Here is a 16,644-nt window from a genome sequence, read left to right on the forward strand (position 1 = left end):
GTCATCATTCTAACTTTGTTTCCATTCTCTCCCTGCTTCCCCTGTTCACAAAAACCTGAATATGATCATGAGTAAAAATATCTGCTTGTTATAAGTTTTAAATATTGAGGTCTTATAGCTACACCTATTTTGTCCTATTGTGTCTCTTTTGCATGCCACCACCTTAAGAAAGAAAGTATTGCCAGCCAAAATAACATACCATCTCTTGATGTTGCATTGCACTGCCGACTGCTGGTATCTGCTAAGTCACCTTCTCACTTGAAACAAATGACTAATTCAGTTTCATTCTTCAGAGTTCTGAGTCTTCTTTAAAAAAAATCATTTGAAAATGTATTAAATTTCACCAATCTCTTGTACTACAGTTTATACTGTAAAAATGTTAATAATTTCAGGTGCTTGACTATCTCAATTAATTCTTTATAATTGGTGTTTCTGTATGCTTCTTAAAGCACCTTTAATACTTTGGATAATTTCATACTGTTAGTTTCTCTCTAACTCAAGTGTAGCTTTTATCATCTTCCCAGTTGTATATTTTTTAAGGACACACTCTATTTCTCTGACTTACATGTGGTTAAGAACTTCACTTCACAATTTTGATTTCATCTTAGAACCCCACTGCACAACACCTGAGGTTTGTGGATTCTGCTGTAGCTTCAGGTTGACCCAAAGCAGAGTGGAATTTGGTAGACAGAAAACTGGCAGACCATCAGAAGCATCGTTTGGCCACCTTTCATTACATTTAGTGAAAGTTAGATTGTTGCGATCATCTTGACCAGGATTCTGGTTTGAGGATAACTTCCTCTTTCCTTCCGACCAAACCATTCACATACATAATAATATATATACATGTTTATAGGTTAAGGCTCAGCAGTATAAGCAATAATTAGGGAGTTATTTTTTTGCAATGGAACTGATATGCTAATTCACTTTAACATGCTACTGTGTATATGTATATATATAATATATATATATATATATATATATATATAAGGTAATAGAAAAAACTATTTTAAATTTCTTATTTCGTTCATAAACATTCTCAGTTGCTTTTCTTGTATTGTAATACATTATATTCATCTAATTAAATCTTAATAGTTGCATATTTACACACTTTTAATGCTAAAACTGTATATGTGGGTGTGTGTGTATGTAACACTCAATTAAGCACTACCACCACTTGTTTACACATGCACACACACACACACACTTGCACACAGTGGTCTAAAAGTCCATTTTAGTATTAAAAGAAACTCCTAAAGAACCAGCCAGTCAGTTTGAGCTTAATGTAACTCTTAACACCTTCTCAATTACTTTCTGTTGCCTCTCCTCCTCATCACAGCCTTCAACCACTCTCCACTGCATTCACTCAGTCTCCCTCCATTGACTGCCATGGCTCAGAGATTCCAGGATAGCTTGTCTATTTGCTCTGTTGCTCATGCTGCCAGCTTCCTGGACTACTTCTGTGCAGTTGAAGTAGGTATGCCCAGACAAATGAATAGAATTTAACTAGTATAGTGTGCCATTTTCAGGATGATGAATATTCTCACATCTTTTGATAATGGCATTTTTCTGAAATATATCAATAGATATTGTTTCAACAAACTAAAGGGAAAAAAATATTTACAAGATCAAGTGATTTTTGAATTGCCTGCTGGATTTAGCATCTCCATCATAGCCACCTGATATTTTAACGTCGAACCACCCTAGTTTCTTCTACACTGCTACATTCCTCCTGCGAACATTCACATTATACATCTAATCTCACCAGTAGGAGTGTGGCCTGCTGATGTCACAGGCACTACTATCCCTCTTCTTAACTCGTGCTATGCACATGCATGGCCTATTGATTAACATCTGCAAATGGAGGCACATTAAGTTTTGGTGTAAACTCCATAATGAACAATACTCAAAGTAGACAAACTGGCCATGCTGCTGTGAGAGGTCTGCTAGAAATAAAATCACAAAGCCTCTTTCCATCTTTAGTAAACGACACCTTGAACAGCGTAGTATAGCGCATATGCAAAAAAGCAGGTTGGTCGTGGTTGGAATACATTTGATCATAGGTCTGAGTGATTGCTATCAGAGCTGACCTGAAAACTGAATAAACCTAACCCTTGTTGATTGTTACAAATGCCACTAATACAGTTTAGTTGTGAGTTTCAAGTTGTAGCTTTCGTCTAGAATTAGTTTTGAAAGTTCAGCTCCTATACAAACCCTGTTCAACTATTTTGCTCATTATTTTCTATCCTAGCCCCTTTTACTTCAATATAGTCATAATCATACTTCCATGTAATTTCATATTATTCATTGCATTTGTATCATGTTCTTTTGAAAGTATTACAACACCAGCTATAATTAGTTTAATTAACTGTGTTAATGCGTTCCCAGTTAATGAAAGCAAACAAAGTGAATTTAGCGACAATAGCATGATCAGACCTGTCTGCTGCTATAAAGAAATATGGTAGTCAGTTCTACGTAGAAAATTATTTACAGAGTTTTTCATTGGTAACTGAACATTTTCCATTCTTTTTATCACATCGTATTTGTGATTGCTTCTTGATAAATGTCTACTGTAGGATTTTAATATTTGATTGAAAACTTGTTAGTGCAAAAACAAGGAGTTCCTTAGAGAAAGTTGGTTGTTTTCTCAGAACTCATTTTGAAAATTCTTAACATTGAAAATGGTTCTTAACATCTTAGCCTACTTAAATTGAGAGTTTCTAATCCCATGCTATTGTTTATATACATTTATGCAACTAATTAGATTAGTTGAATATTTTACACTGACCCCCCCCCCCCCCTTTTGTTACAAAAGCAATTCCCTTTTCTCAGTGCTGTATGAAAAATTCTTTGATATTTTAAATATCACCTGTTGATTTTCAAGTACCAGTATTTTTTCTTCCTAATCTGTACTTTAATTTTTTTCCTTTGTGCATTCTTTAAATTTTCATCAGCTTCCATCTGTAGTAGGATTTCTAAACATTAGAAAATCTTTATTCAGTTTTCTTAAATACCTTTGTACAAATTACTTTTCTTCATACCACTTGTTAATCAAATATTTTTTCTGTCTTTCTAATATTCATTTATGACATAGTGAAAATTATCTTAATGAAAAGTAAATATTCTTAAATATAACTAAAGTAATTTTTATGATAAAATTTTCCAACTAGTTAACGAGAATGTATTTGGATAAACTATTATCTACAAAGGAAGATTAAAAAAATATTTCATGCTAAATTAGTAATTAATTCATATTGAATTCTTAATTGAAGTATTAATTTGAGTAAATTCTGAGTAAACTTTTATAATTGAATACTTCAATAATTAGAAGGAAAGAAGGTAGACGTTAAAATAATAATACAAAACAAGTTTTGTAGTATTTTCCTGTGAAACTGTTTTATTTCTGCTCTTATAGAGCGCAGACATATTTCTGACAGTACACAAAATACTGAACAAAGAAAAAGTTAGATGAAGTTACTGAAAGTATTATTGATTTTTTACTACCACACAAAATACCCACACTCAGACATACACAACTGAAATATTTTTGTTGTCAAAGAAAGCATGTGTTGAAAATATTTACTAATTATTTGAATTAAAGGAAATTTGTAATTGAATGTTTCAAATTAAGTACTGTAGTTAGGTGTTTCATGTCAAGCTATTTCATTTCATTTTAATATTATTTGATGTTTTAGTGTACTTTACTGATGAACACTCCTTTTAATCTTTTTTTTTCTGTTTTTCTTCTAGTGATTTTGGTGAAGTCTATAGCAACGAAAGGTTATTATAACTTTTTTCCCCTCTAACTTATACTATTAAGCAAATTTTGAATTAATATTTTTTTTAATAGGATTTTATTTTTGATGAAGATGATTTAGGCTTCAACTTTTTCTATATAAACCAGCCTTTGTTGTGTGTTCATCCTTCAGAAATCTGATTAATTTTATCCTGACTAATCTATTCTAGTTGATAAGTTGCTTATCATAAATATAATAAACAAAGACTTAACTCTAATCATATTTATATGTACAGTTTTCAACAGAAGAATTAGAGGCACACCCTGTTTATTAAGTCTCACCAGCAAAATTATATCCATGGATTTTTGTTTTTAATGTATTGTATTCAGGATAACTTAGTTATTATCTAGTATTGACAATCCATTAGTATTAATTATAGAAAAAGGCATTCTCATTATTTAGACCTGTTATTTTATGAAATATTCATGTATAAGAATGCTCATTTTACTATGTAGACAAAAGTTATACTTTCTTGTATCGGGCATGCTCTCACATGCACAACCTCCAGTAATCAAATATTAGTCAAACATTGCATGCTAACACCTGTACATGATGTATGGTGTATAGCTCATGAGACACAACCTGTTATGGAGACATTGTTGTTTCTCTCCAAAGACTTGAAGACCTAATGCTAACCTCTCTTGCCAGTGTTTTGGTGAAGTCCAACAGAACAGTCATATGTAGGTTACATACTTTCACCAGCTGATGAAGGCTGCAACAGTTGGCTACCTGCTGTTGTCCTGAATTCCTTGCTTGAACCAAGATCATGAGCAAACTAATTTGTAACAGATTCTTCCGTATAAACTAAACTACACACTGGTATCCTCCATAGATGTGGATCTTATATGAAGCCTACATGGTCTCATGGATTTGCAATATAATATTGACTGCATGTCTTGATTTTATGTATGCTGACTGCATGTGTTCCATATAATTTGTTATGCTGGAGTTTCCTAAGAATAATAATCAGTTATAATACTTTATCATACTTAAGATATAAATTGAATGCCATATAATTTAGTGGTAGTAGATAAGTTGTCAAGACCAGGACTTGGGAAAACTTTCAATTGCGTTAGTTCTGACAAGATGTGTTTTATTTATGATACCTTATATACTTGATTATAACTGGTTTCATTGCACCATGTGTTTCTTAAGTAGTTCTTCATGATGCTATAAGGTGATTCTTCACTGACCTATCATTTAATCAACAAGCATGGCTATTTGTTTGTCCAGAAAAACTGTTCACTGCTGTTTATTTTTGTGTTTCTGTTGTAAAACTGTGTTTATGTGATTATTAGTGAGCTATCAACCCTGACAGTACAATTATTGTTAGTCCAAGCTTAACCTTCTGTTGCTTTTGTCATGCAGTGGCTATCATGCTTATACTTTCCTTATAATGTAATTCTGTGGGAATTCGGTAAACATGCTGGCCATTACCTGACAAAAGCAACATTATAGAAAGAAGTCTCTTTTATGTAATAATCACAGTTAATTGTAACGAATCGAAAATGTTTTAATTCTCAGTTAGGCATTAGAATGCTCTAAGAGAGATTTTATTGATGCATCAAAAATTAAGATAACTGTATTTCTTAGCAGTTTAGTGCTATTTAGATATGTTACTGAATTGATGGGAACAGTAGCATTTTGCACTATTCTGACAATGGAGTACCTGTAACTCAGTGTTGAACAAACACCATAATATGCTACATTTTGGTTTTCTTGCTTTGTTCACATCATTTGCCAACACACACACACACACACACACATTTTAATACTGGTTCTAGGATTGAATCTGTTTTAAGTTCTGATAGGAACTTGAAACTGTTGGTATTGTCATAGAGCCAGTATTCAAATAAAACTACTACTCTACTTCATAATGAAATGTATTCAGCATTTTATTGAATGTAAAAGCACATGTCCTTGTGGTTGTTGTGTTGGACCCATGAACTTGAACCTGACAGTACATTGTCTTTGTGATCAGATCACTTCATTGTCATGCTCTGCCACTCTACTCAGCTGGAATTCAACAATTTGTGCTGGTGCAGTGGGCCATGATTAGGAGGCCTGAGAAGGTGTCTTGGTCATACAAGCAGCTAAAACAGTTGACAGAAGCCTAGTACATGCTATCAAGTCATGCTTTCATGTGAATGGCTATCTGCTTAGAGTGGCCTTTTGCATTATTTAACTTAGATTGTTATAGTAGTATATGTGTGAACTTTAACCAAAATCACGTGTCCCTGATTGAAGAAGCTGTGTTGAAAGTTAAGTAAACAAAAACACAACTTACTGTGCCTTAGGAATTCAGTATGATTGCTTTCAAAAAAAAAAAGAAGACTGATATGAAAGGAATAGTTATAGTTCAACTTCAATAGGTGTGTTTACATTCTGATAAAGGCTCTGTAAGCTAGATTTCAGGTAGGGTTGTTTTGTTAAGTTTACTTCACAACTATATGCTTTGGGTTGGATTCCACAGCCCACCAGCCTGGGTAAATGTCTTCTATTATCGTATTGGATTGATTTATAGCATGTGAAGATTTGATAAATGGAAAGTGTGTAAAAGCACATTGTTGAGTGGTAGGCTTGATTTGTTTGGTCCATTCCCACTTAGTTTTTAAACCCTGAAAATTGTGGGTACTGCCCTTTCTTCCTCTAACTTAATCCTAACAAAAAAGGAACTGTAACTTTGATTATGGGTAGAGGACTCTTTTGTCCTCCCTAGTGCTGGTGCCATAAATTCACCCCTGTTCATACTGTAAAGTAGTGGATGTTAGTGTATTTAACTGTAAGAACAGAAACAAAACAAGTGAACACAAAACCATGACATACACAATGACAATTATTCAGTTTTTCTCTGTTGCTTTGTCACAGGTGAATAAGGACTACAAGGAATATAGCGAGTCCCTATGAAGCATGATAGGAAAAAAAAAACAAAAAAGTTTTTGAATATAGACAGGAATCAAAAACCAATTGATATTTGGAAATAAAAATATAGTTGCAAATAAGATCAGACTGGTCATCAATAGTGAAATGGATCCATAGCAGACTTGCATGGAAAACCATATTGTTTGTAGGTGTCTTGCTCAGTGTATGTAGTTAAGAGTGAATTGTGTGCTTGTTATGTATCTCTGATGGGATTTAAGCTCAACTTTCAAGTTATACATGTACTTAACAGCATGGAAACTAATGTCAAGCGATAATAATGATGATGATGAAGCATTTCACTTATTATCCAACCTTTATTCATAGTACTCTCCTCTCACTGACTTCTAACATTAATCACTGTCAACCACATATCTCACACCTTTCCTTTATCTACTCTGTTATTCCTGTTTTATTGCTCTTCACCTCCTTTTTCTGCCCTGTCATCTTCTATCATTTCAGCTCCTCATTGGTTACATCCACCCATTTCTACAGTTGTTTCCTTCTCTTCCCTACCTGTTCCTTATTATTCACCCTTACCTCAATTGCCAAATCTTAATCTCCCTTACATCTTTAGAAACCTCTACCCACCTGCACTCTTTGTTCTCCTTTCCTCACCTCAACTTACCTTCTATCTTGAGTGTCCATTCTGATACCTCATTCAGTTATTTTATCTCTTTCCAACTCTACCCTCTTTTCTATCATCTGAGTAGCTGTATAGTTGCTCTACAGCAAGTTCTGGCTCCTCAAAGTTTCTTTCATTCTCTTAGTATAAAGCCACACCCTATCTACTGCAACTGCAAGCTGCATGGCAGCCCCACTAGTACCAGTACCACAGAAACACCTAGTACATGCTGTAAAGTGGTTGGTGTTAGGAAAACCATAGAAACCATACCAAAACAGACATTGGAGCATGATGTGGTCCTTGAACCTGTTGCATCCTACCAAACTCATGAAACATGGATGTTAAATGATGAGGATTGTGTGTGTGTGGGGGGGGGTCTTAATTTACAAGGCTGGTACTTGGGAATATGAAAGGCAATATTACTGTTTACTTAAAAATTTTAAGTTTAATTAAATGATTTATTATGTAGGTCACCATAATAGTCCAAATGTTGTGCATATTTTGATCAAGTATATAGCTTTCTTATAACGCCCCCCCCCCAATAACATTTTAGTTATGTTTCCTACAACTTAGTTCACACTAATATATTGCCACTTCATTTGTATAACTGACATGCATTCCTCCTTTGATGGTTTTATATATACTGCTGTTACTTTGTAGATGGTTACACACACACACACTGCTGTTGCATATACCCATCTTATCTCTTTAGATGTGCATATACATATCTTCATTTCCTTGCGTTAGATATATACTCACTGCTATAGTTCTCCACTTTGACATATATACACTGTTGGTGTATATACACTTGCCGACCCTCTTTATAGGAACATATATGTTTTCTGTTGTCTCCCCTTGAATGAATACATACACACAGTTGTTGTAGGCTGCATCACAAAACATGGATTTCTTAGAGATAGACGTGTGGGTATAGTTTTGACTAGAGTATTGTTAACCCTTTAGTATTTAAACTGGCCATATCCGGCCAAAATATTTAATCTGTTTTATGTTCAAACTGACCAGATCCAGGCTCTCACATCTACCCTACAATGTTATTCTACATTAAGTAATTGCACCATCAAGATCTTGAAGATATAGGATAATCATCATCATCATCATCGTTTAGCGTCCGTTTTCCATGCTAGCATGGGTTGGACGGTTCAACTGGGGTCTGTGTAGCTAGAAGGCTTCATCAGGCCCAGTCAGATCTGGCAGTGTTTCTACGGCTGGATGCCCTTCCTAACGCCAAATAATGCATAATTAATTCAAATCAATGTGAATCAATAAGCATTATGTTTAACAGAATAATCTGAACACTAAAGGGTTAAAGGATGTTGCTCCCATACATACCTTCTGTTCTTATGACACAAGATTTAAGATGGCACAAATCCTGTCAACAGGTTTGTTTTATATTGTAGCCAAAGTCATTTGTAAATTCTTATCCGCGAACCACATTTTCATACCATCCTTCTATTTCTCTAATAGCCCCTATTCTGTGTAATCCCTTTTTTCTTTTATTCTTGTTACAGGTCTATTAACTTGTATTAAGTTGTGAAATTCTGTTCTGTAGTTTGTAAGAAACTGGTCAAATGTCTGGCTGTGATGGTGACCTACATTCAGCATTCCAGATATTTTATGCTTCCTGGAATATTGGTCAATGTGTTCAGTGTTGTATTTTCTATCATTCAGCCAATGTTCTAACTGTAAATGTCTCCATGTGTTTTCTAATATACATACTATATTCAGAATTGTCTTCTATAATGATTTCCTTCTTTCATTTGTCTTTTGTTGTTATTTCTAACAATTCAGTTTAGCCTCACTATCTGTCAAACTGTCTCTTCATATTTCTCAATAAAAGGACAGAAGAATTAAGAAAACCCTTAAAATTGTTTTGTGAAACTTCTTTCAGAAAGCAATGAAAATGTTATATATGTTTTCATTGCTGTCAGATGTTTAGCTCAAAGCTTTCCCCAATTAAGCAGATTCAGCCATGATCATTAAAAAAAAAAATTTTTATAGATATTGAGGCCTGCTTGTCTGATTTCTCCTTTATTATTAAGATTGTGGGATGTAATTTGAAGGAACAGAAGTCTCAATATAGCCAAGCAACTACATTTGAGTCTACTGCTGCCAGTTTTAATGAATCTTTAATGCCTAGACCATGTTTATCCTAGTTTTAATCATATTCTTGTGTGATATAGGCGGTTACTAAAATGTATCAGAAAAGGCAATTAACCTTTAAATCATCACCTCAAAATGTACTGTTCAAGTGCTGTCAGCTTTGTAAACATTAAAATGGTGATAATGCTTATTGCTCTTTTCATTTGTTTATTTATTTCAAATGTGCCATGCAAAGTTCAACCAGATTTCTCTTAGAAATTTACCAGAGCTGAGCTATTTTGTGATGAAAGTTAATAATCTTCATTTTAAATAGAATTGAGTTAAACAAAATTTTGTTTCACTATTATGGTTTCAAGAACCTCAGCTATTAGTATCTAAACCACACTCAAAATGTTCTTTGATAAACTTTCCTCCCAAGATTACCAATGCATTACTGTTGATGTCAAGTAGCTTTTAATACAAGAATATTTACTTATGTTCTTATTGAAATTGCTTAGCACTATGCTATTTCTATATTTTGCTCTCTTGAACAATCAGAATTGTACCATTGCTACTGAGTAGTTATATGAGCTAAAGATAATGGGATAAGTAGTTAAGACGAACCATAATTAAAATGTAACATTATTTTCAGTCAGACTTTTTAATTGCAGCAACAAATTTTTTTTTTATTACACTAATACAAATTCTATTTAAAATATAACTTAGAGAGAAAATATTAGTTTTAACAATCATTAAATTTCACATTGAAATATTTTTTTCTTTGTTGTTGAAAGACTAATTCTAATGTTAGATTTTTATAATTAATGAGAAGATTGATACTTTGAGAAATTTGATTTTAAGACTATTTAGTGATGAATTAATTATAAATAATGAAACTTACTCTTAGTATAATTCTCTTTGGTGTATTGTTCTTTTTATATTTGTTATATTGATATGTTGATGTTAGGAACTTAATTTCGTGTGTGTGTGTGTGTGTGGTAAAGCATTGCAAGGCTGATATAAAGAACAATTCTCCAAATAATTTCTGTTTTATGCTATTTTAGATTGCCTCAGTGATTTCACTTCCTAAGCAGTTCCTCACTATCTCTAGCAGTGTTTCTGTATGTCAATGCCAGTATTTTTAAGGGTTTGGTGGAGAAGTAGAATCTGTGCTGTGACCTTAGCAGGCTCTCTGAAATCAGTGAGATCAGACAGTTGATTCTCTCTTGAACAAAACTGAAAATTGACATCTGCAGGAAAAAACTTGAGCTGAGTGAGAATTCTTGAGAGTTGATATTTTGAGGAGGAAGAATTAGGTGATCAGAGGTTACTGTTGTAGCAGTTAAAAAACAAGAACGAGGGGGCAGTTTGTTTGTAGGTTAAAGATTTGATCATCCAGATGTGCTTTTTGTAAGAAGGCAGCATAGCATGTCTACTAGCTGCAGCATTGCATTGTGGGTCTCATTTGAGCTTTATATAGGGTTAGTACCTGTTAAGAACAGGAGTACTCGGAAGTGGAAGGCCAGTTGTTATGTTGAGAATGAGAGATTGATGAGATGATAAATGATGGTTAAGACTTACAGTTTTGCTGCTCTATTCATTTTAAACTTACACAGTAGTTTGTTTATATTATCTCTTTCATAATCCATTGATTTGTCTCCTTACCTGTTTAGCTTATCCACTTGCACAATGTGTCCACAGCATTATAACTTACTTAATAGTGTCCTACCTCTCAGTGTTTTCTAAGAATATATTTAATGAAATAATTTTGATGCATATTTGTGCAACTTGTGTTAACCATTCAGAAATGTGGAGTATATTTTCACGACCCCACTTTTTTTATTTTTAGATTTTTAATTAATATTTGCTAAAGATTAAAAAGCTGGAAACTTTTAAATAAATAGATATTAAACATGCATAGTAAACTTAACTGGGAAATATGCATTATTTAATTACTCATCCTGCCTAATGTATTAAATACACAGCACACTCATTTTACCTCATATGTATGTGTTGTTTGCTTTTGATTGTCGATTCATAACTTAGACTTTTATTGGTTGAATTCTGTTAGAAGTCTTTATAGAGATGATTAAGACAGCTGTATAATCTCACTTCCTTGCTTGGCTTCTCCTAGCACTTGTACCATCCAAACAAGTCAGTCTTGGCTCTGCTAGTTCTTATCTGACAGTTTTAGTACTGACTCCCATTACAGTAGCCTAATCACACCAAAAAATTCTCTAGAGAAAACAAGCTAATTGAAAAACATTGTTTGCCTTTAAAAAGACTTCATTTTAAATTCACTGTGGTTGGTCTTTGAATTATTATACTGTTGTTTTGTTATTATTTGCAACAGTGTTGGTTATATACACATAACAGAGGCCAGCAAGTGTAATCATTTTAGTTTACTTATGCACAACATGACATTGGGATTTTTGTGATTTTTACTTAAACCTATCCTTTTAACACACATACATGCATGTGCTCATACAAACTGTTATTTCCAATGCACACACATAAAAATTGATATGGATATATTTTACATAGTACACTGAAAAGTAAGTTAATGATGTGAATCAGAGAAACCATGCCAAAAATCAAATATAAATGTGAAATATATACAAGAAACATCATTGCTTGACAGCCATCTAAGAGGGTAGTAATTCTGAAAAAGTCTTGATACAGAATAAAGTTGTAAATTTTTGCAGCACAAATACACTTACTGCCTACTGGATCAGTAAAAAAGATGCAATTGCACCATACTGTTTACAACACACAAAAGCTAGGTGAGAAAACACTAGTGGACAACCTATCTAGTACTCTATATTAGTGGTTTCCTACCTCTTTTAGAGCATTCTTCCCAGCCCACTTCCAGAATCTTAAATTTTTCTGTGGGTCCCACTAGATAATGTTACTGCGAAAAGTCATTCTATTTTGTAATGAATGGCTAATAGAAACAGCTTACTTTTCAAAAAAGAAAAAGTTAAAATATTTGTTAAAATTATCACATAATAATGAAAATTTAAATATTGTTTTAAATTTGTTTTATTATCATGAGAGTTATTTAATAATTGATAATTTGCAATGAAAACAATTTTTGAACAAATATTTATAATAAACATTTGAAAAATAATTTTTTCTCAGAGGTGGTCTGTTTCCTACCATTAACATAATAAAATTCATAAAAATATCAGTTCTTTTAAGTGCACTTTTATTCTTCTCTATTAGCTTCATAAAAAGAAGAAAAAAAAAAGTGGTTTCCATAGAACAACGATTTATAAATCATACATTATTTTTTCTGATATAACATGCATAACAAAAAACTGCTGATACCCAGAAATAACTTCTGAACAATGGTTACTTTTTGAGAACAAAAATGTAATCGTTCAAAGAAGGAAAAGAAAAATGTTAGCTTTTTACTGTATTTATTCAGTGGGGGTCCTTATGGCTGATGCTGTTTTATATATTTTCTACTATGAGGGTACATGGGCTGATAGAGAGCAACATAAATCACATCTGCTTACAATTGCTAAACAATTGTAAGCTTTTGAGAGCAAGAAAGACAATGAAATATAATCTTGTTCACAAGTTGAATCCTGATTAAATTTAGCTTCTGCAATTGGATTACCCAGCAACTTAAACTTTTCTTATAGCATGATATTCGCATTGGCTACGTTTGTCTCAACTGGATCTATCATCCAACTTGGAATGTTCGTTTCCTAGAGATCTTTAGATCTAATTTCTGTATCATTGTGCAATGTACACTTAAATATCAACCTCTTTTAGTGCCCCTTAAATAGTGGCAAGCACTTGCGAATGCATCAACCCTTTATGCCCAATATCTATTTTGAATAGATGAAGCTTTTCAAGGAAAGTTTTAGTAGCCTCTTTGTAAATTTAAAGATTTGTATATCGATGAAGTGTCAAATGAGTTCAGTTTTTTCATCATGATGGAAATCAAGATGTAGAAAATGCATTTGTTATAATGATTTAACGTCTACTTTCCATGCTGGCTTGGGTTGGACAGTTTAACAGGAACTGGCAAGCCAGAAGACTGCACCAGGCCCCACTGTCTTGTTTTGGCATGGTTTATACAGTCGGATGCTGATTTTAATGCCAACCACCTTAGAGTGGATTGAGTGCTTTTTACAAAGCACTAATACTAGTGAGGTCTGCTTTGGCATCGTTTTTATTGTTAGATGCCCTTTTTATGCCAGCCACTTTACAAAGTGGTTTGGGTGTGTAAATTTAAAGAATTACAGTAGTAGAAAATTTTAAGAATAAGCTGTTGTATTTGTGTCCCCCTTTATTTAGCATATAACTTAACCCTTTACCCAAATATTTTTGTGGACCCACTGAACTCTGCCATGACCCTAGATTAGGAAACACTGCTCTACATAATTAGGCCACAAAAATAGATGATTAATGACAGAAGCCATACTAATGGTAGTAGCTGAATGTGTTTGTTATTGAGGTGACTTGTTAAGCAGTAGAAGCATGTATATTAGCAGTATTGTAGTGAGTGGTAAAAGTTCAGGAAGTTATTTAACTGGCTGCTAACAAAGTGTTTCTACTAAGTATGACATTCCATGGTTGTGAAACATGAGTCTTGAATGCTGAAGATTTTGTAATGGCTAGAAAGAATTAACATGGACATGTTTACAATATGTAGTGTTAGTGTGCCTGAATTGCTGAGCTTAAATGAAATGAAGGAAAAACAGGATAAACAATTTGAAGTAGCCCAAAGAGGAAGTGTGCACTTGTACAGGCATGTAATTATGATGGAGAACAACTGATATATAAGATGCTGAATACTCAGTGGATGGAACAATTCTTGGTAGACATGGGATAAAGTAGTGAAGCCTGATCTCAAGATGCTGGCTGAACCTCAGAGAGAAGATAGCCAGGGATCAGTATAATTTTTGTTGTTGGAGAAAATTTGCCTTGCTTGTACAGCTATGGTTATGGTGATCCATGCATTGAAGTGAATGTAGGAACGGAAGCTAAAGCATATATATATATATATATATATATATATATATATATATATATATATATATGCACTTATACATTAATGTTTGTGTGAAGCCTCCATCTGCTGCTCTCTAACTCATCTCTGTCTCACTGTATTTTCCTATTCTCTCTACTGTTTTTAGGATATTGAAGGGTTGTTTTGGATTTGTGTATAGTCAAGTGCCCTCTACCATCTCTCTCATCATAATAGTTGGATAGCAAGGAGGTCTTTATTCTTTCATCCTTCTGTATAGCTAGCCATCAGTTACTCTCCTTTAGGCTAGTTATTGACATCCATTACTCTGTTTTTCTATCATCCCTCTCTATGGTTATCTTACAAGCCTATTGTGGCCATCATTACCCCTTTCCATTACTGTCTGTTTTACTCCTCTTGTATTGACTTTTCCATTACTCCTTTATTTACCACCTATTCACTGTTCTCCCCTTCCACCATACTCTTGCTTCTTTCAACCCCTTCACCATAGTTCAGCTGTCACTACCCTCTTGGTTACATTGCTTTGAGTGACTAGAGACCAATATTCAATAGTAAGGTACAATCCTATCCACTCTCTAGCGGTTGTTGATGCCACAAAATGCACCCAGTACTGGCTGTAATGTTGTTTGTGAATGAGATGGGATGAGAGCATCTTTTAGTCTTGTCAAAAACTTGACAACTGCTGTGTTGGTACTATAATGAAATGCATCCAGTATGCTTTGTAAAGTGGTTGTTAGGAATGGCAGCCAGCCAGAGAAATGAAGTGGGAAGTGAAACACGAGTGTGATATTGTCTTCCAACCTGTCTAAGAAGGTACTAATTGTTAATAAGAAATGACAACATACTCCATGTCAACATGGAAAGTGATATAAAATGATCAGTCCATCACCACATTCCACACATGCCAGTACATGCTGCGTGGCTGGTTTGTTGGCTAACCAGTAATTCCCATGTGGCTACCCTGGCGAGGAGGGTTGATAGGAACCCAGCTTAGTCATCAGCTGTCTTAGGAATAGGTCACTGCAGTGTATGTGATGTTGGCATTTAAAAAAATACTCTTGCTAACCTGTTGGCCTAGCACTTAAATATCAGGTACAGGATAACTCACCTCATGAATAGATAGTTGCCTTCTGGTCTTAGCTGACAAAGTGTAGGATATAGAAAACACTCAGAAGACTTCTATTTGTGTGTGTACATACATACATGTATGAAGGTATAGAAAAACAAACAAACCATATTTGTGTTTGCATCTGCAGTAAAACTACTTGGAGAAAGGATACTCAACCACTACCAGCTAGATTTCCTGTTATTGGAAAGTCTTGTAGAAAGGCCTGTGACATGAATTATGCAGCTGAAGTGGTTTTCTATTGTTTGGCTCTTGTCTCTGAATATTTAATTATGAAAGCCTAGAGAGTGGCATTCAAGTTGTACAAGCATACATTACTATAATCCAATGATGTACTGTAACCTTATTTTCTCATTGTGTTCATTTTTATTTTAAACAATAAACAATGTAATAATCTAGCAATCATATATTATCATCGTCATTTTCAAGTCCTCTATGCTGGCACATGTTGGATAGGCCATCACAGTTTGATTAATCTCCTACTGGTAATTGCTGACCGATGTTCCATCATCATTTTTTGGTTTCTACAGCTGGTTGCCCTATCACCAAACACTTTATGGAGTGTACTGGGTGTATTTTTTATTGCAATAATAGTAAGTAGGTTGAATATAAGGAACTCAAAACCTTCTGCTCAATTTACCACTCATGTTTAAATGGTATGCTGGGGACATTTTCTGGCATCAATACCAGGTTGTCTCATTTACCCATCACTTTGCCAGAACAAGTCCTTGGCTGGCACCTTTACATGAAGTGTCATGTCTTGTGCACAGGATAATGTAGAAAGTATTCAGTGCTGAAACCTGTATATCAAGGCGGGAGAATGAAGCTAGTAGTGGGTAAGAGGAGTAAGTACCACAAGTAAATAATCTAGTGTTTTTACATATGCCCAGTTGACCGAAGAAGGAGTTAGAAGAGAGAGTGCTGATGCCTGAAGGGCCTGATTGGAAGGAAGGATCAGTGGTATGAAGTAAAAGTGGGTGGGATAAGATAAAGATTCAGTGAAGGGTATAACAGAAGTTATCTTAGGAAGGGAGAAGAGCAGAGAAGGTAAGAAAGATGCAGTTGAGAAGAG

The 16,644-nt window shown here is 34.0% G+C and overlaps 1 protein-coding gene across 24 annotated transcripts in view; it reads left to right on the forward strand.

Moving 5' to 3' along the window:
* Window positions 1–16,644, forward strand: part of LOC115222778 (CUGBP Elav-like family member 1-A) — a 166,351-nt gene that overhangs the window by 48,580 nt on the left and 101,127 nt on the right. For 22 of the 24 annotated variants that reach the window (XM_029793191.2, XM_036514249.1, XM_029793240.2 and 19 more), the window contains one exon: window positions 3,751–3,780. The exons of the other annotated variants lie outside the window; for them this stretch is intronic. In XM_029793191.2, coding sequence (XP_029649051.1) covers window positions 3,751–3,780 — 30 coding nt within the window. The remainder of the gene's footprint in view (window positions 1–3,750; window positions 3,781–16,644) is intronic. 24 annotated transcript variants of the gene reach the window in all.

This window comes from Octopus sinensis, linkage group LG2 (assembly GCF_006345805.1).
Source record: "Octopus sinensis linkage group LG2, ASM634580v1, whole genome shotgun sequence".
Taxonomy (NCBI): domain Eukaryota; kingdom Metazoa; phylum Mollusca; class Cephalopoda; order Octopoda; family Octopodidae; genus Octopus; species Octopus sinensis.